Source organism: Montipora foliosa, chromosome 1 (genome assembly GCF_036669935.1).
Source record: "Montipora foliosa isolate CH-2021 chromosome 1, ASM3666993v2, whole genome shotgun sequence".
NCBI classification, from domain to species: domain Eukaryota; kingdom Metazoa; phylum Cnidaria; class Anthozoa; order Scleractinia; family Acroporidae; genus Montipora; species Montipora foliosa.
In genome coordinates, this window is record NC_090869.1 from 30,671,087 (window position 1) to 30,692,357 (window position 21,271).

A 21,271-nucleotide genomic window follows, 5' to 3' on the forward strand; every position below is an offset into this window, starting at 1 on the left:
CGAAGAGAGATACCTTTGGATTTCTTAACAATATTTCGCTTTAATCCAACCCAAAATCATTCAGTTAGTCAAAACTTCATATTTGTGACCCATTTCCTTCGCTTTTTGTTTGTCAGCATTATGATGTTCACATGTTCATAAGTTTATTTTTACATCTTATAGATGTTTAGATTTTCAATTACGAACTCTGCTTTGATTGGCCACTCTACCTCACTGTGGAAATAGTTCACCCTGAAGTCAAAATAGTTATGTTTCGTTTCCCAGAAGCGAAACAAAAAAACTATTGAAAACGTGTCACACACGTGTCTCAAACTGGCTCGGTCTGAAAAAGAGTAATTATATCTAGCCCTTACAGCACGAATCGCTCCTTTTATCATCTGGAAGGCAAGAGATAGAATTAAAATTGAAGGAATTATTGACATCTCGGAGATTAAAGTAAGTTCAGAGTAACCAGTTTTGAGTGGAATAATATTTTTATTTCATCGTTTGGTGAAAGTGCCTTTAATTAATTTGTTCTTTATTCGATTTTCCTTTATCGCGTGATTTGCCTTAGATCACAGTTTAGAATGTTATTTTGGTACCCGGTTTCGGTAGTTTTCTATTGTTTGTACAAGCGCATTAATATTTGTCTTTTTCACACTAACGCCGTCCAGGAATGTTAATGAATTTCAAACTGTGTGATGAAAATGTTAATGAAACCATAAGTGAAACAACCCACAAGAGTGATTGTAGTCAGATCCAAACGCCTGTAGATATTTTAGTTCGGGCAGCTCAGGCAGATCGGTTCCAGCTGAACGAAGCAAAATGCAAAGAGTTGCAGATTTGTTTTGCTAGATCTAAGCGTTCATTTCCACCTGTCGTCATCAATAATAAGAACATCGAAGTTGTTAAGAATGCCAAACTTTTGGGTCTCTTCATCTCTGACGATTTGAAATGGAACGCGCATGTTGCTGAGATACTTAAGAAGGTAGCTTCCAGCCTGTACTTGCTGAGGCAGTTAAAACGAGCGGGTCTCGACCCGCATGAACTTGTATGTTTCTACACCACATGCATTCGGCCGGTCGCCGAATACGCCTGCGAGACCTTTCATAATGGCCTTCCCATATACCTATCAGATGAACTGGATAGGCTTCAAAAACGCGCCTTTCGTATCATCTTTCCCACCTTGAGCTATTCCGAAGCGCGCGTCGCCCTTGGGCTGCCGCTATTAAGCGATCGAAGAGAGGAACTCACCACGCGCCTCTTCGATAAGATCCTTCAAGACCCCAACCACAGGCTCCATCACTTACTGCCGCCAAAGAATGAATGCCAAGTAACTCTCAGGAAAAAGAGGACTTTCAATGTCCCTCTTTGTAAGACAAATCGCTTTAAGCGGAGCTTTTTGATGGCAAATTCTTCCCGTTCTTAGCTTTTAGTTCTCGGTGTGAACTTTGCTTTTAATTATTTTTAGATTTAGTTTTTAAATATATTTTAGAATCTTTGTTCACTTGTAAATAGCCTTAATTCAGCCCTTGGCTGCAATGGCTTTATTTAATAAAGCTATCTATCTATCTGAATGGTTTATACACTTTTATGTTCGTCTATTGTCCCTAATGATTTGTGTTTGTGTTGTATTTTTGTTGAAAGTTAAATGGCTCAAGTAAAAGAATCTTTAAGGGTTAGTGTTATTTTAGCTTAGGGTAAATGCAGCTGTTTATCCATACTCGAGGAACATCATTTGGGGGACACTTTGTCGCGTTAATTGTCTGTATTTGGTTTTTCCAAAGGACCATGCCTAGCCAGAGAAGAAAGTGGAGTAAAAACTATGATAAAAATGAAAGGAAGCGGGAAAAGCCTAAAGGTAATTTGATATAACCGTTAAGTGCAAAGAGTCAGCAACTTTGTCACATTAGAGGTTTTACGCCTTAATTTACGGGTTTTGCTAAACACAGGCCCGCTGCCCACGCCACAGCGGCCCAGCGGCCCATTCTTTAAGAAAAAATTCCGGGCGGGCGGGGCCGCTGGGCCGCGGGTTGTGAAGTTGGCCGCGGGCCTGTAGTGAGCAAAATCCTTAATTTAGCACATAAAAACTTCTGCAAATGCAAATTCTCGTAATACCTGAAGAAGACAAGGTTTGGCAGGGGAATATAGTTCAAGACAACTTAAAACTGAAAGAAATGAATATATATTTGAAGTGCGGGCTATAGACCAAAGAGACTAGAAATGATCCTCGCACTTTTCTGGACAGACTGAGCAATTGTCTCTTATAGACTCTTGAAAAATTCAGGTGGCTCCAACGGGATTCGCACCCAGTTGCTCAAATTGTCCAGAAAAGAGCGACAACTTAAACGTACTCTGTACTTTGTTTCAAGTTCCGCAATCAGATTATCAGTTTGATCAACGCGTGCCACTGATCCTTTTCACACCAAACTTCGGCCCCGGTGGTTACAGAAAATACTACACACGAAAGTGCAAAGTCATTATAATTCATGAACATATTAGCCTATCACATACCTGGTCATCCTAATCTATGACCATTCTAAAAAGCCTAACCGGCTTTGATCTCAGTTCCAGGGAGTACGGGGCTGAATGTTAAAACAATTCAATTTTGGAAGGAAATTTCCAAGAGTGATTTCTCTTTATCGGCAGTTTTCAAGTCTCTAAACGTTCTCTTACGTGGCAGTTTTAACCAACCCCCTTCACCCATCGACAACAAAGAATAAGGACTGAAGGAAAAAGGCATGCTTTTTGTATTATTAGATTGCTTATAAGGTCCACTTGTTTTTCTTGTATGCTTATTTCCTCTATACACAAAAGCGCAACTGTCTTAATTCCGCATTCGTGTATTATCAGGTGTAAAAACTCTGTATTAAACATAATAATACACTTCTGCTCGTTTTTAAAACACTACTTCTCCAATCTCCAATACAAACTATTCCAGGCGAAGGGAAAGGCACATCCAAACAAATTTGAGGCGCCTTGATCAAGCCTTTCACTTAATCTCAAAGTGGTTTTTAACTAAATTGGTAACCTAAAAAAGACCAGTAGCTGATTTTTCTGTATGTTTAATCCTTCCTTTCATTCATCAGTCATTTCAGGGGAACACATGAGCCCAAGTGAGTGGGTCATGGCTTCGAATCCAGTTAGAGTCACCTGAATTTTTCAGGAGTTTGTAAGAGACGATTGACCTAATCGGCTGACTCAATGTTGTACCCGATTCAAATTTCCCGGAATTAAGATTTCTTTGTGTGTTATAAATGCATGATAATGTAGCATTCACTTTTAAATGATATGGAAATACCTGGAACAAAACGTTTTATTCCCAAAGGGTTTGAATTGGGTGCAACATTGAGTTAGGCAATTAGATCTATTGCTTAAATTGTCCAGATAAGTTCGATGGTCACTTCTCCATTTCGTTTCGAGAGAATCAGCCGCCAGAAAAAAATGAACAATTATTATATTCAACACAGTTGATAGGAAATCTCACCTTTATCCCAAGGTTGTAATTTGTGAACACATTAGAGCCTTCGACGGAGCGTCTCGAAAGTAAGAAGACTGTTTCCTCTTTTCAACATTTCAGAGTCGGAAGAACCAACGGGAAAAAAGGGCAAGGACGAAGAGTTACCATCAGAGACAACAAAAGAAGAAATCCAGGGAGCTTGTGGAACATCTGCAGATGAAAAACCAGGTAAAGACAGGAAAGTAGCAATAGTGTAGAATACGCGGCTGCTAACGTGATGTTCGAAAGACTAGTAATAAAAAAAAATACAACGAGACAACTTTCAAGCGTTCTTGTAGGACGGACACGAAACCGGATGTGAGACGATTTCCCTTCAACTGCCTCGACACTGTGCGAAGTTTGTGTTGCAACAATGGCTATTTACATGGACGGTTTGGTGGTAAATTTGAGGGGAAAATGAAAAGAAAATGACTCAAGGTTTATTGTCACTCACTGAAAACGCCGTTGGTTATCTCTCTAATGAAAAAACCGGAGGAAACAAAGAAAATACAAGAATTGCACACAATAAAGCACGGCAATCGCGAGTCAGTGCATCGTCCGATGCTTTTGCTGTTTTTGGTGTGGACAAGTTGAAGAAAATCATTTTACTCGCGCTTATAAAGTTCAAAGCAGTGTTAGTAAATCAAATGCCAAGGGCCTCAATCTATTGCCAGTGAACCTCTGAGAAGGCCCACCCTCCTCAAAAATAAAGATGACTTGACTTGAAGCAAGGCATCCAATCCCAGTTTATCAGGAATTTTGTTTAACGTTTCTAGAGATTTTTTTCCCTTTTGTGGTCCATAGAATGGTCTCTTCTTCAGCGATTGTGAGACTGAATTATATTGTGTTTTGGTTACCTTGTTTGGGACTGGAGACTGAGTTGTTGGGTTCTGAGCAGGTAGAGTGAGATTTGACTTTGTCTCTGACAAAACTCGGGTACACGTTTGATTGGGTTGCTTTTTTATTCCAGATGGCCGACGGATGGGTCGTTGGGCAAAGAAAATGGAAGCCAGGAAAGGCAAATTCAGGGCTAGAAAGGAAGGTGAGTCGAAGAGTCCACTAATTTTTCTGACGAACTCAATGCTCTATTTTCACAGCTGTTATTTTTGCTTTGGGCAAAGTGTGGTTAAATACTCGTAAATTTTTGCAGATCCTGGAGAAAACAAGGGGCCAACACAAAACCAAACTCGATCAAAACCATTGGAAAATGAAGCATCTGAGGATAGGCAACCAGCCACCAGTATCGCGCAAGGTACGTGAACTAAGAGCCATTTCATTAACTATGTATTGTGGAATAGCTATCAGCGCTTAAGAAGTCAATTGCTGGATTATGCAAGAGGAAAGTTTAGTAATGACGCTACCATCTAAAGGGTACGGATCAAAAATTGCAATATGTAAATGTTATTACTTTATACAAAAATTTGGTTTTATCAACGGAGGTGATTATCTAAATTGACCACTGTACAGAGATTCTAAAACCTGACGTTTCGAGCGTTAGCCCTTCGTCAGAGCGAATCAAGGAATTGTGGGTTATGTGTAGATTTTATAGTGGAGGAGGAGCTACGCTATTGGTGGTAACATGGCAACGTGAAAAAAGGAATACACTAGTTAAATGAAAAGCGTTCGTTAATACCGTGAGGATGAAGGGTGCCGATTTGGAAGATGAATTTTTGTTCCCGATTCTTGCGGTCTTCCGTCGCACCTTAATGTAGGGAAAGGCCGCAGATAGGCATGTGTTTTTTGGAGTGGTTAGGGAGATTAAAATGACGAGCGGCTGGCTTAGATGCATCCTTGTCATTCTTCTCAACATCGCGAAGGTGTTCGCGGAATCGGTCACCTAGTCGTCTACCTGTCTCGCCAATGTATAATTTATTGCATAACGTACAGGTTATGCAATAAATGACATTTGCGGACGTACATGTGAAACGATCGGTGATCTTAACAGATCGCTTAGATCCCGAAATTTTGCTTGTGTTGAGAGTGAAAGGACAAGTTTTGCATCGTGAGCGTGCACATTTGAAAGTGCCGGGTTGCTCTAACTACAAGGTGGCCTTCCTTTTTTGTCGGTTTTGAATGAAATAAGTGGAGGTTTCGAAAAGATTCTACCAGTCTCTGGATCATTTTGGAGTCATTTAAAATTAAGAATGATACTTTTGACTGCGTGATTATGAGGATGGAAAGTGAGGGTTAATGGCATTCTGTCATTCTTATCTTTTTGTGACGTTTGTAGTACTAACTGTCGATCAAATTGTTGGGCGCGATGGTGGTTGCTTTGACCACAGGATAGGCACGTTTTTCGAAGAACTGGCACATCTCCTCTGAGTTGCTGGAAAAATCGGAGTCATCACTACATAGACGTCGAAGTCTAAGAAATTGAAAATAAGGAAGGGAGTTTTTTACATGCGTTTGATGTGACGATGAATACAACAAATAACTGTGAGAATCTGTAGGTTTGTAGTGCACACTGGTACATAGCACGTTGCCACTAATAGAAACTTTGATATCTAGGAAAGCCAATGAAGTTTCCGAAATTTCACAGGTATATTTAAGAGCCTGATGAAAAGAATTGACGGAGGTTATAAATTGATCGAGTTCTTCTCTGCCGGATGAAATAGCGCCGATGCAGTCGCTGATGTAGCGGCCGTAGAGTTCAGGTTTGGGGCCGTTGTACTGATTAAACATATCCTTCAAAACGTTTGGCATAGGTAGGTCCCATTCTAGTGCCCATCGCTACACCATTAATTTGTTGGTAATAGCTGCCTATCGTTTCACATGTACCTCCGCAAATGTCATTTATTGCATAACCTATACGTTATGCAATAAATTATAAATTGGCGAGACAGGTAGACGACTAAGTGACCGATTCCGCGAACACCTTCGCGATGTTGAGAAGAATGATAAGGATGCTTCTAAGCCAGTCGCTCGTCATTTTAATCTCCCTAACCACTCCAAAAAACACATGCCTATCTGCGGCCTTTCCCAACATCAAGGTAGGACGGAAAGCCGCAAGAATCGGGAACAAAAATTCATCTTCCAAATCGGCACCCTTAATCCTCACGGTATTAACGAACGCTTTTCATTTAACTAATGTATTCCTATTTTTCACGTTGTCATCTTACCACCAATAGCGTAGCTCCTACTCTACTATAAAAACTACACATAACCCACAATTCCTCGATTCGCTCTGACGAAGGGCTAACGCTCGAAACGTCAGCTTTTAGGATCTCTGTACGGTGGTCAATTTACATAATCAACTCCGTTGATAAAACCAAATTTTTGTATACTCCTTCCCCACCGACGCAGCAGCACAGTTTCTTTAGAAACTACCCCCTTCATTCATTTGTTATGATTTTAATTGCGTTCCGACGAAGGAGGACGCATTCTAGTCGTGTCGTTTCACAAATTTTCCATATGTTTAGTGGATATCGCACGTGATGCCATGCGATTTCAGGGTTTCGGCGCCATCTTGGACTGGCTGGCCGACGGCCACATCACCTCTATCTGATGTGATTGTGAATCTGTCATGCCTCAACATCGGGTTTGTATCGCAATGCTGGCATGCTCAAATGAAAACGTGCTTTGCAGTTGTGCGTGTTGGTTGCTCGGCTGTTTTATTTGCTGTTTTTTTCAAACGTAATTGAAGTTGTGTTAATTTATTCGACGTATCACTAGCAAATATGACTAAAGCCACTTATGAGAACATCAGAAAGCTGTGTAGTGGTGTGTTTTGTAGGAAGCAGACACTACAATACGTCTGCGCATGGCAATTCGTGTCCCGCAACGATACCGCGTTGTGATTTGCCAACTCGGTTGCTTTCCACAGGAGATTCAAGTTCTCTCTGCGTACTGCCAGAGAGCACCCCACAAGTCCACCTTTCCCTGAATATTTCTGGGCAATCAGTACAATAAAAAATATTATTTTACTTGACATCGAACGCACTTTACTAATCCATGATTACTGCTAGTTTTAAATTATATATGCAAAATTATTTGGTATTTAACTGTAAGGCAGAGAATGGGTTTTAGCCCAGGCACTTTTTCAAGTACAGTTAGCGATTCCTTACAGAAAAGGGTAAAACTTATCATACCTGAAATCTTCCGACTATCAGTGAATTCACTTAACTCTAGTTCATTCTGCAGATATTAGATTCCACAAAATGATGTACTCATTAACGACCCGTAAGCTACACACTGTAACTGATGGCATATCCTAAGCCTGAAGTAATGAGGTTCATCATTTAGCCAAAACAAGGCAAACTCAGAAAAAATTATTCCTCCACGTTGGAAAACCAAGGTTATTTTTAGAGTACGGCTTTCGGTGACTGAGTAGAACATTTGTTTTTTTTTTTTTTTTTGAGAGTTCGCTCTATCTTTTCCTTTCAAATGCTAGTAAGCTTACGGAATAATTCACTTTCTTGTAATTGCTAGACGTAAATTTACAATTAAATGATAAATGATCATGATGAACGCGTCGATATATAGCACAAGCCATTTCCTCTGGAGAGGAGATAAGAACATGAGACAAAAGAAACCAAGTGTAGAACGCTTGAATCTGACCTGGATTTTATTGAACAGGAAAGCACTCCAGAATAAGTCATACCTGAAGATGCACACTCAACATGGAAACCAGTTCCTGTAAGTCCTGTGGCTACAAAATCTGATAGCTTGCAAGAAACGTTTAATAAAGAGTCAAACAATTTTTTCAACCAAGGCAAGCTAATTTCTGCTGATGAAAGATATCATTCAGTTCGCCTATGTATAACGCCTCTCTACTTTGTACTGATAGTTGTTGAGACAACTAGGTTTATTGCTTTACTAATTTCAAAGCAAAGACCAGTGAACTCAGTTCCAGCCACGGACGTTTTTACTGGGCTGTCAAACCCAGTCGGAATCTGCGTTGCATTTCGTCGTTTTTTTATTTTTTCCGTGTCGGTAAAAGTCTTGCCTGTGACTCCCCTGCTTAGTGGTGTCTTTGTGCATAGAGTCTTCTGTGCGTATTTTGTTAGGTTTGAGGGGGCTGGGGAAATGCGTAGATTTCTCTGGTGCACACGGGAGGACATTAAATTATTAACCTGGAATGGCGTTGAAAGTCATTGTAAAGCGAATGGCGTTTTAGTGCATCTTTAAACAAAATATGCCCTTATGGAGCTCAAGAATGGAACGTCAATTGGATAAACAACTTAGGCGATGAATAATAAATATCTGGAATCTTTAAAGCGACGAGTAATGGTCTTGGACAAAAATTTCATTTTTCGCCGTTGGATATCAAGTAAGCTTTAACTTGGTATTATATACAACACTGAAGTCAAATGGCAATTCTTTTATGGATTTAACAAACATTGAAGGAATCGAACGCCTTGAATGCATCACTGTGTTTACTGAAGTCGCATCTAAGTTGTCTGGCAAGTTACATTCATTTCATGACTCAACTCAGCAAAGGTAAAAAAAAATTGGAAATGTGACAGTGAAAAATTATTTGAATGAAAGCTTGTTGTCTCTTTTGTGATTTATTATTTACGGTCAAGGTTCTTTCGAAAAGGGTTTGATGTGAACTGTCAGAAATTTATTTCATTGCATATGCTTTGTGACAGCGATTTTTGTATTTCGTTTGCACGCACGCAACTGAAATAGGAAGGGTTTCTTGCCTCTTATAGCAAATATGTTGTTTGTTTCAATAAATGTTTCGCTGGAAAAGATTTCTGTGAAATTTCCAGCTTTTGCAAATTTATCAGGCTGTGTAATTTTCGAGCTTAACAAATTTGCATACATGTGTTGAAATGTGATACGGGGAGAATTTTTGTGGTAGCGCATAAGTCACGAAAATAAACAGGTCTGTTGGAAGCGTACTTGAGTTTCAACAAAATGAGCCCCAAAATCGGCAAAAAATTGTGACGCTGCTGAATAATAAAGTAGCTGCTATTCCCAAAACGATGGAATTACCTGGTGATAAATAACCTCGTCTTGGAGAGTAAATTTTTGACTTTGCAGAAACAATGGTCAACCTGAAGAGTTGGGCGATAGTGATCTTTGTGTTGAATTCGCACATTTCTTGTCAAAATTTATAACACTTGAAAGAAAAAGAAAACTAACAAAAACAAAAACCCGGTATCTTGCTATCATTTGACACAGATGCTTCACTGTTTCGCGAGTAAACATGCCGCGGTAACTTGATCCCGGCGCCCGCTGAATTCGATGTGCGATTTACTCGGTGCCGCCAAAAGTACAATAACAAAATTCAACTTCAACGAGCCACCTCCAGACCGGTTAAGACCCTACAACAGGAATTGGCGTCTCCCAAATCAAGACCTCCACCAGATCGGCAAACGAACGTTGTCTATAAAATCCCCTGTGTGGACTGCACATGGAATTACATCGGAGAAACGGGTAGATGCTTACACACTAGAAAAAAGGAACACATACGAAACACCAAAGTTTTCAAAAGTGGTTCCAATGTTGCCAGCCATGCGTGGCTCGAAGGCCACACTGTTGATTTTGAGAATGCACGCGTCATCGACAGAGGCAATTCACGCGTAAGAAAAACGCTGGAATCCTGGCACACTGCAATTACTAGCCAGGCAGACAATAATTCTAAGCAGCTGCCAAGACAATACTCAATTTTATTGTAATCTTATCCATCACAAGTATTGCTTTTGTATTCTGTATTTATTCATATTCGTTCGTTATTTTCTCACATTTTTCTACATATATATATTTACCATCGCTTTTTACACCTCACTTTTTCAAAGATTGCAGACTAGCAATCGAAAGTTCAGTGTTTTTAAAACTTTTAACCAGAGAACGTTTTTATCGTTTCAAAATTCAACAAATTCAAAAATCTCCCAAAATTGTATCGTAAATACTTTTGTTCTTGGGCCATCGTAGTTTGATCAAAAATAAGACACAAACAGCAGTGATAAACATATTGAACTTGTTCATTTTGATTATGACTTGACGTTTCGTATGTGCTCTACATACATTTTCAAAAGTAACCGTTGAAATTTAAAACAGCTATTTATATATAACAAAGCGGATGAGGGGACTAGAACCTAGATTAAGCAAATAATTAACAGTAAAATATAAAACAATAATAAAAACAGAAAAGATTAATAAAGCATCAGCTTGTCACTTCCGACGTTGACGTTGAAAGCTGGCTCAAGTTCTTGAATAAAGAAGGTCTCTTTTATTTTACAATGATAATCTGTTTTGCCCTTCGCTAAAATATCAAAATGATCCCACTTGATGTTATGTCCAGTGGCCTTGACGTGGTCAGCAATGGCTGAAAGCTACCCAAAATTGTTTTTCGCTGATGGTAACTTTTTATAGTCGTGGTTCAAAATTAATGTTGTTTTCATGTCGTAAAATTTGTTACCGATGGCAAAATTTTTTTTTCTCGATCGACCGTCCTGAAAACGTCCTTCTGCTCTTCCTAAAAACTGTGTATGAATATTTATTTACTTTTGCATCAATATTTGTTTTGCTTAAAGCAAAGCGACAAATTCTGTATCTTGCATGGTTCGCATTTTTGAGCGTTAAAATATAATTTTCGGTCCTATGCTTCTGTTACGAAGTGGTATACTTTTGAGGTCGCCCCAATCTCGTACCCAGAGTCCTCGGGCTTTTTGGCCAGCGGGTAAGAGCCCGGAGAGACTCTGGGATAATCGACTCCATTTTCCCAGAAAACGTGGGTTCCGGTCTTACTACGTATGCTTGAGTTTAAACGGAAACAGAAAAGAGAAAACCATAAACAGTAGAAATGGCGGGTTGAAAGTGTTCGAGAAACAAGATTTTAGCCTTACAAAGAAACTGGAGAAATGATCATTGGCTTGCTGTAAGAGCTAGTGAAGATGAAACCTGACGCTTTTGGTAAGTGTATTTTTAGTGTTTCAGCGTACATTCCATCGTTCAGAATGTCATCGTGCAAGCAACACGATCGACAAATTTTTTGTGGAAACGACACAAATGTCCTCTTCTACTACAATTTGATGTTTCCGTAATTCTGAATGGCTTCGACAAGACCTTATTCCACGGATTTCTCCTCAAAGAGACTGATGTTATGTTTTCCCACGGTACTTTTGCAACAGCAACAGTAATCACTTTTTAGCAGCGTGGGAAAATTCCTGTGTGGTATAAGACATAATTCAAACCTCGTCATTTTATTATTTTTGTGATTTATATATTTCTGAGGTAGAAAAAAATCAAACAGCACTGAAACTAGTTTTAGATTTTGAATTACTTACCGACTTCCTGTCGGACTGCCGTTGTTACGCAAGCGGCCAATCAAATATTTAGTTCAAGTCGATTATCCCAGAGTCTCTCCGGGGGCTCACTCGCTGACCAAGAAGCCCGAGGACTCTGAGTGTGAGATTGAAGTCGCCCATCCAGATACTAACCCCGCCGGACAGAGGTAACTTCAGTGAATTTCTGTTTACAAAGCTGCCAGATGCCCAGAGTGCACGCTTACACTTGTGGTGAAAAGAAGTTGTGAGGGAACTTGAAAATGATCAACATGTCAGCCCAGAAGCCAACGTTTCTCGATTCCCTTTTATTTTCTTCAATCTTTCTGGGTTCAGTACTTTGCTAGTAACCACATGTCTTCTCAGGGGGCTATTTATCTAAGACTTCTACCATGGCACTACAATATACAATACCAAAACAATATCGTGTAGTGTTAGACCTACATATTACGCAAAGACAACTTGAATCTCCTGGAAGACAAAACGCAGCTCAGTTGACATATGGAATAAAGCGCTGTGTTACTTCAGTACCACACGTAAGCAATGCGTGTCTATTTGTTCTATAGCTGACAGGAATTTCCTCTTTCTGACAAATGATTTATAGGCCCGTAGCCAGGTTTTTAACCTCAGAAAAGGATTTGTTTCGTCGTATGAACGTGTGAGCCAAAGGGCCTCTGCTGGTACGACTTCTGGGTGACCCCTGAAATGGTCTCAATTATCCCCGACTTGAAAAAAATTGCCTGGAACACTGCAGTTTAATACCACCCAACTCAGTCCCTTCGTACCACAGGCAACCTAGTGTACGCTCATGGAGCATCTAGTCTGAACATTACTTTACTGGTTTACCTTCCCTCGACTAGTAGAGAAGTTTCAGACGGTGAGAGACACTGCCTGTCAACGAATTTCTAAACAAAGAATGAAGATCGCAAGAGATTGCACTCCCTAATACTATTTGCACCTTTTTAGTTCTCACGCGGAGATAGTCCGATGGGAGCCACATGTAATTGACCACAAAGTACTTTCTTCGCACACTAAGTTTCGCAGGTCTGGTGCTTGTAGAAAATCGAATGAAATCAGAGTGCTGCTTTGCTACACTTCTCAGGAAAAAAGACATAGGAAACTTAATTGATTCCTTTTATGGCAGGAACCACAAAACAAGCCGAAAAAGGCGGGGCGCGTGGAGCTTCAGTAGAACGTGAGAGATACCACGAGACATCATCGGGTGGCAGACGCAAACCGTTAGGTGAGGACACGAAAAACCGCATAATCGCATTTCCGCGAAGTAATACTAAAACTCCTAATTTCGCTGTTAAAAAAATGAAACGCAACCTAGCTATGCGTTTTTCGCGTCGCTTTCAAATCTCTGGGGGAGGGGGGGGGTCGGGTTTCACTTAAGGCCGAACCAAAAATCAGGATCTTTCAAAACACTGAGAACAAAGGGCTGTCATTCTGCGGAATAATATCTACAAATAGATGTACATTCTAATCTACTTGGATAAGGACGATAGTTTGGAGGATAAAACCGATAGAGTTAAATAATGAATACACCGATAAAGAAAAATAGGGGATGTAAATACCTTGGTGTTTCCCCGGACAGTCTTTAAAAGCAATGTAAGCAATTTGGCAGTGGGCACAACGCTGTAAAATACCATTAGCTATCATTCTTAAAATTGCTTGCTTCCTTCCCGAATGATCAAATATACTTATGAAGTAATTCTTGCTGGAAATGCATTTGATTTTTGTCACAGCTAAGAGGAACCAAGAACAATGCGAAGGAAGAGCTGGTTCAGTGTATTTATCGACACAAAACACGAGGCCAACGTCTAGTAGATCGTTCCAGGGAAAAAGTCCCTCTTTGGACCTCAAATCCTTGAAAAAAGAGGAGGCTATCGAAGTTGTCCATAAGCTGAATGAAGAGATATCTCAATTGAAGTTCCTTATAAGATCTGAAAAGCAGCAGCACAACAGTGATGAGTTCATCTTCGATTTAATTTGCACCTTGGCCGTAGCATGCAAGGCTCCACAAAGTGAGAAAAAGAACATGATTATTGCTTCATTTAAAGACTCGTCATTCTTGAGATTGAAAATTCCCCGTTTACTTGATTGTTTCCAAGTATCAACAACCACACAAGACCAAGATTTTAGGCAAGATTTTTTTGAATGTCTCATTACGTTCTTCTCGACTTATTTGACGCATTTGCCTAGCTCGTATACTGACATTCCATATGACCAGTTGAAAAGGGCCTTGGATCGTTCGGGTTTAAGAAGAAAAGAAAACCTGGAAAAGGCGTTGGATTCTTTTAAGCAAGCCAGAGATGGCATCATCCAAGGTGAAAGGCAAAGGCTCGGGAAACGTTACACCAACAGAGCAAGACAAAAGCCAACAGACGATTTTAGAGATATACCGATTTGTCCAACAAACAAAGAAATCACGAGTCGAGAAAGACCTTTCCTGCCAACGAATATTATAAAGGGGCGATACGAGAATGCGGAGCATTACCTCGAGGTCCAGTTTCGATTGCTTCGAGAGGACTTTCTTGAACCACTAAGGGAGAGTATTCACGAACTGGTCCTACAGATACCAAGACAACAACGAAATCAGTTTGGTATGAAATCTTACCCTAGTGTTACAATCTCCGGTAAGCAATTTGAGAAGAACGGTATAATACATCAAGTACAAATTGATGTTTCTGGATTCAACACCAGCAGATGGGGTCATTCACGACTCATATACGGCACCTTTCTTTGTCTTTCACAAGACAACTTCAAGACGATGCTTTTCGCAACGGTTGTAGAACGAGATGAAGAGCAACTGAAAGAGGGCAGAATTGGAATTCAATTTATCGGAGACCAAGATGTTTGGGACATTGAGAGCCGGAAGTGCAATTACCAAATGGTCGAGTCACCTGCCTATTTTGAAGCCTACCGTCATGTTCTTAAAGGTTTGACGGAACTGAATGGACCAACCTTGCCTTTTAAAAAATACCTGGTCGAGTGCAGTGAAGAAATCGATCCACCAAAATACTTAAGACGTAATGACTCCCAGAAGCCGGTTTATTATGATCTCAGCAAGGCCCTCGATGTCTCAGATGAATGGAAGGCCACTGCAGTACCTGTTTTGCAACCTGAAGCCTGGCCTCCAGTAAAGGCACTTCCCCTAAACACTTCTCAATTAGAAGCTCTGAAAACAGCAGTTACAACTGAATTCTCTGTCATCCAGGGTCCTCCAGGGACTGGTAAAACGTTCGTTGGGACTAAAATTGTAAGATGTTTACTTGAAAACCGTAATGCATGGGATCCTCAGCACAACTCACCAATGCTGATGGTATGTTACACAAACCACGCACTGGATCAGTTCCTGGAAAAGCTGCTGGAATTCCTTCCCAAACGAGAAATAATTCGCGTGGGAACACGGAGCAAAAGCGTCGAATTAGAGGACTGCAATTTAAAAAATTTCACCGACAGAAGTAATAGGCTAAAAAACAAATACCGTGACGTCCGCACCCGGATGAAAGAACATGTCAACGAGATTGAAAAGTGGAAGCAAAATCTTGCAAAGGCAAAGTTGGAACTGCGACTCTTGGAATTTGATGATCTAGAGGAAATGATGAATTTTGCACACGCAGACCAGCTTTCTAATGCAATATTTCCCAATTACGTGGCAAACAAGAGCCAAAGACCAGACAACACTTTTAGGCTGTGGCTCTGCGACAACCATTTGGTGAATTCCTGGAATCAGAGTACGCAGAGTACGCAAGGCGAAAGAGAAGACGAGAATGAACCAATGGCAGATAGGTCAGTCCTACCAGAAAACAGTTCAGATGAAGATATTGAAGATGTCATTTTGGCTGAGGCATCAATGGATGTTGGTGATAACAACAAAACCGCAAACCTTGCAACAGACCTGAATGACCCTGCAATAGAAAGAGTTACTGGTTCTTCACAATATCATCGAAGCTTCAGTCAAACTGAGGAGCATTTCTGGCAGTCAATTTCAGAGGACAACGGTGAATTCCTTTTTCAAGGACAAGACCAATCAGCAACGCAGGAAGACGAAGATGAGGGGTGGACAGTCGTCAAGAGTCACAAAAAGAAAGGAAAATCGGATCTCGGTGGGAGAGCTTTTGCTTTCCTAGAACAAGGGAACGAGGAATACAGGGACTGCCCAAATTCACCAAAACGAAAGAAAATGATTACTGCTGACATTTCTACAGTAAAAAATGATCTTGAAGAGGAAACACCGATGACCAATGCAGAGATGATGTGTGTCCACGATATCTGGGATTTACAACGACGACAAAGACTGCAATTGTATCTCTGCTGGGTTGAGAACTACCGTGAACATTGCATAATAGAAGTTCGGACAAGTGAAAAGGAATATAAACAACTTTGTACAGAATTAGAGACAGTTTCACTTGAAAAAGCGGAGGAAGTCATACGTCAGGCTACCGTAGTTGGAATGACAACGACGTCTGCAGCTAAATATCTTTCGGTGCTCAAAAACGTGGCGCCAAAAATTGTTGTTATTGAAGAAGCTGCTGAGGTGATGGAAGCCCATATTCTTACTTCTCTTACACCAAATACGGAGCACACCATTCTTATTGGTGACCACAAACAACTACGCCCGAAAGCTGCAGTCTACGAGTTAGCGCAAAGGTACAACTTGGAGGTCTCTTTGTTTGAGCGGATGGTAATGAACAACATGGATTGCAAACGTCTATCCGTACAACACAGAATGCGCCCTGAAATAGCTGCACTGACAAAAAGAATCTATGACCACGAAATTGTTGACCACGCATCGGTGAACGATTTTGAAGACATATCTGGCATGTGCCGCAATTTGTTTTTCATTGACCACAAGCAACCCGAGAGGATGGTTAGCGGTTTACAAAGCTATGCTAACGATCATGAAGCACAGTTTATAGTAGCACTTTGCAAATATCTTCTACTACAAGGATACAAGAAAACACAGATCACAGTTTTAACAATGTACATTGGTCAGTTGCTACTTCTCCAAGATCAATTGCCACGGTTAGCTTTTAAGGAACTGAAGGTATGTGCAGTTGACAACTTTCAAGGTGAAGAAAACGATATCATTCTTCTCTCACTGGTGAGAAGTAACACAGCGGGTCGCATCGGTTTCCTCGCTGAATCCAACAGAGTCTGCGTTGCACTCTCACGTGCTCGCAAAGGGTTCTACTGCATTGGAAATTTCAGCTTACTGAAAAGCAAGTCTGATTTGTGGAAAGAGGTTTGCAATGATTTGGAAGCAAAAAATGGCATCGCTGAAAGTCTACAGCTTCTTTGCACGAAACACAACAACGTCACTGTTGTAAGAAAAGCAAGTGACTTTAATCCATTAGGAGGATGCAATATGCCCTGTGGTGACCGTCTTTCATGCGGTCATGCTTGCAACAAGCCGTGTCACGTATCGAGCCACGCGTGGGGTAATTGCAATAAACCATGTCCTGGTAGATGTCCTAATGAACACACATGCCCTCGCACGTGTCACCATCCCATACCTTGTGACCCGTGTCGCCACAAAATGACGAAAGTAGTCCCCAAGTGTGGTCATGAACAACAAATAGCATGCAGTGTTGAACCCGAAAAGTTTTCCTGTCAGATGAAATGCGAAAAAAAGCTGTCCTGTGGGCATTCGTGTGTTGAAGAATGTGGGAAGAAGTGCACATTGAAGTGTCAAGTTATTTGCAATAAATCCCTTTCCTGTGGACACATAGCAAGGCTACCGTGCTTTATCGATCCGATGGTGTACAGTAAGTGCAACGAAAACTGTGAAAAAGTTCTTGATTGTGGACATCCATGTTCAAAGAAATGCAGAGAAAATTGTCAGTGTGCGGCCGAAATTAACATTACCTTGCAATGTGAGCATACGAAAAGAATCATGTGTCGAAAAAAAGGGGATCCAATTCAGTGTGGTGAGAAGTGCAAGCGAAAATTGGACTGTGGTCACGATTGTACAGGATTTTGTCATGAGGACTGCACAGTAAGGAAATGTAAGGTTGACGTTTTGAGGGATCTTCCGTGCGGTCACCAGCAAAGTCTGCCTTGTTACCAACAGTCAAAAGGTGCATTTTGTTACGCTCCTTGTTCAAGAAAACTGGAATGTGGTCACCAGTGCCCCTCGGTTTGTGGCCAATTGTGCTTCGAGGTTCAGTGTAAGCAAAAGTGTAGCAGAAAATGTGGGCGGGGTCATTCGTGCCAAAAAACCTGCCACATTGGTTCACCTTGTGATGATTGTACAATAGAGGTGGACATGACGATTCCTTCATGTGGACATATCATTCAAAAGCCATGTCACATCAACCCATCTTCATTGATTTGCGATCAGCCATGCGATAGGCTAAGAGCCTGTGGGCACCCTTGTAAAGAAATCTGCAGCAGAAATTGTGAGACTAATCCATGCAAGGTTCTCGTAACAAGTACCTTGCCATGTGATCATCTGGGAACTTTAGCATGTTACGAAAATCCTGAAGAAGTCATTTGTAACAAAACAGTTCAAGTCAAACTGGCATGTGGGCACGGAGCAACTCTTCCATGTCATGTAAAACCAGAGGACCATCGTTGTAATCAGAGGGTTCGAGTCAAGCTGTCTTGTGGACATGACAAAAACGTATTGTGCAGCTTAGCGAAGGATAAGCGTCAAAGTATGGCTTGTGAAACAATAGTGGCACGTAAATTACCTTGTGGCCATGAAAAAATGGTGCATTGTTCGATTGATGTGGACAAAGTAAGGTGCGACGCCCCATGTGAACGGTATCTTCCTTGTGGACACCAATGCACTAACAAATGCGACGATGTCTGTGTTTCTCAGTTAACTTGTTTACAGAAATGCAGGAAACAGCTCAAGTGCAGTCATCCATGTCCTGGTAAATGCTCTGAGGATTGCAGCCAGTTCAGTTGTCAAGTAATAGTGAAAAAGGATCTTAACTGCCCAGGGAATCATTCCCAAGAATTAGCTTGTAGTTGCGATCCAAAAACCGTGAAATGCCAAGACCGCTGTAAACGAAATCTAGATTGTGGTCACCCGTGTCCCGGTAAATGCTCTGAAGACTGCAGGCAGTTCAGTTGTAAAGTGATGGTCGAAAAGAATCTTTGCTGCCCAGGGAATCATTCCCGAAAATTGCCTTGTAGTCGCGATCCGAAAACCGTGAAATGCCAAGAGAGCTGTGAAAGAAATCTAGATTGCGGCCATCCGTGTCCCGGTAAATGCTCTGAGGATTGCAGCCAGTTCAGTTGTCAATTGATGGTGAAAAAGAATATTAACTGCCCAGGAAATCATTCCCAAGAATTAGCTTGTAGTCGCGATCCAAAAACCGTGAAATGCCAAGAGCGCTGTAAAAGAAAACTAGATTGCGGTCACCCGTGTCCCGGTATGTGTTCTGAGGATTGCAGCCAGTTCAGTTGTCAATTGATGGTCAAGAAGAATCTTCGTTGTCTAGGGAATCATTCTCAAGAAATGGCTTGTAGCCGCGATCCGAAAACCGTTAAATGCCAAGAGCGCTGTAAACGAAATCTAGATTGCGGTCACCCATGCCCGGGCCGTTGCAGTCAACCATGTGAAAACGAGAAGTGTTTCCAAAGAGTACAGAAAACCTACGATTGTGGTCACGAGGAGAAAGTTAAGTGCATCGAATTCAAAACAGCTACCTGCAAAGCAGCTTGTCGACGTCCCCAAAAATGCAATCACAAGTGCAGGGGTATTTGTGGGGAACCCTGTTCCAAATATCCCTGTAAGGTCATTGTAGAGAAGAGCCTCTCTTGTAATCACAAGGTTAAGATGCCCTGCAGTTATTCACCTGATAATGTACGATGCACTAACTTCTGTCTAGCAAAACTACCGTGTGGTCACCGATGTCCTGGGAAGTGTATAGAGTGCCGCGACAGAGGCTCTCATGAAATATGCCAACGTCCATGCAATCGAATTCTTGTTTGTTCGCACCGTTGTAAAGCCGACTGCAGAGTTCCATGTCCACCATGCGACAGAAAATGTGGTAGACGTTGCCCTCACACTAAGTGCTCTAAAAGCTGTTCAGAATCATGCCGTACATGCGACAGACCGTGTAAATGGAGTTGTCCTCATTACCAATGCCGTAATCTGTGTGAAGAGGAATGCGACCGCCCACGATGTGATGAGCCCTGCACTAAGAAGCTACCCTGCGGCCACCCGTGCATTGGATTGTGCGGAGAAAACTGCCCCACTTTTTGTGGTACTTGCGATGATAAAAAGATTTCTTCTATGGTAGGTAATGGGAAAAGCACTTTAACAGAGACTACAAGATATGTTCAACTTTTCGACTGTGGCCACATTCTAACCGTGGAAGAAATGGACTCGTGGATGGACAAAGACATGGGCAGAAATGTGCAACTCTTTCGTTGTCCTAAGTGCTCAACCGCGATCACATTTAGCTATCGTTATGGAAACCAAGTCAAGAGGACGCTAAAGAACGTAAAAAATGTGAAGAATGAAATTTGCAAGCTTGGAATTGAAAAAGCAACGTTAGCACGGAATCTTCTTCATCAACTTCGCAAGCCTCCTCCAGCCATCGTTTCGAAGATTCAAAAGCTCCCACTCCCCGAGTCAATGGCTTTGGATAAAGTACGACCCCTCGACATTCTCACAGCATTCACTCTAAACAATCATTTAATTATCGTTCATGAAATCGAGAAAGCGCAAAGCAGTTTGAAACGAGTTATCGTTCAAGCAAGCCTGAATCTACACCCAGATATGAATACCGTCTTGGACCGAATCGCACGCGTCCTGGAAAACATCACACCCTACCTTGTACGTCACCAGCCAGATTTGAAAACTCTTAGTCAAGTGCATGAGCGCACAAGAAAGTGTGCTCTTTTTGCTTTACTTTTGGAAATCCATAGTGACGCAAAGAGGCGCCAAAGTGCATTCTCGAGGAATTTCGAAATGCGTTTGAAAAAGGCAACCAATGAGTTTATCTTGTTCCTTAGAGAAAATGATGATACTTTGACAGTTGAGCGGCTAGAAAGAATCGTCGCTCTTTCGCGAAGCGAAATTGGCCTTGCGTCACTCCTATTAAGAAAACCCGCTGACTTTGAGAACTTTCCAGGCACTGGAAAAGACTTTTGGAAACTGTGCCAACATCACGAAGTGTATTTCACCAGATCGATTTTCCGTGATGGGGAGGAAGTGAACGAATTACGAAGAGGTGTGTGCAGTGCCTTGACGAGGAGGGCGGCGACTAAGGCGTGTTCCAGTGAATCAGAAATGGGAAGGGTTGAATTGCTAAAGGATGCAAAATCGGTCTGCGGTCTTTAAATCAGGGAAAAATCAACCACCTGGAGTATTGATTGAGAGTGGCATTGATCGCATTGACTTGGGTACAACGAAATTGAAAACAATACTAAGATCGCGCATCCAGTAAGAGTGGAAGAATTGAAAGCAGATACCAGAGGCCGAATCAACCGCTTATCCGTAACAAAACAACTCTACTAAAAGGAATCAAAATTCAGGCGTTACAAATTGGCATTATCTTACACTGGAATTCATGGCATGCTCTTTCACTGA

At 41.4% G+C, this 21,271-nt stretch overlaps 1 protein-coding gene across 1 annotated transcript; it reads left to right on the forward strand.

The window, feature by feature from the left end:
* The first annotated feature begins 430 nt into the window (after window positions 1–430).
* Window positions 431–21,022, forward strand: LOC138012718 (NFX1-type zinc finger-containing protein 1-like). The gene is made up of 7 exons (XM_068859588.1): window positions 431–435; window positions 1,767–1,840; window positions 3,560–3,667; window positions 4,449–4,520; window positions 4,629–4,730; window positions 12,857–12,955; window positions 13,461–21,022. Exons 2-7 carry the CDS (start codon window positions 1,771–1,773, stop codon window positions 21,020–21,022), a joined length of 8,013 nt encoding a protein of 2,670 aa, XP_068715689.1. The 5' UTR covers window positions 431–435; window positions 1,767–1,770.
* Window positions 21,023–21,271: the final 249 nt, after the last annotated feature.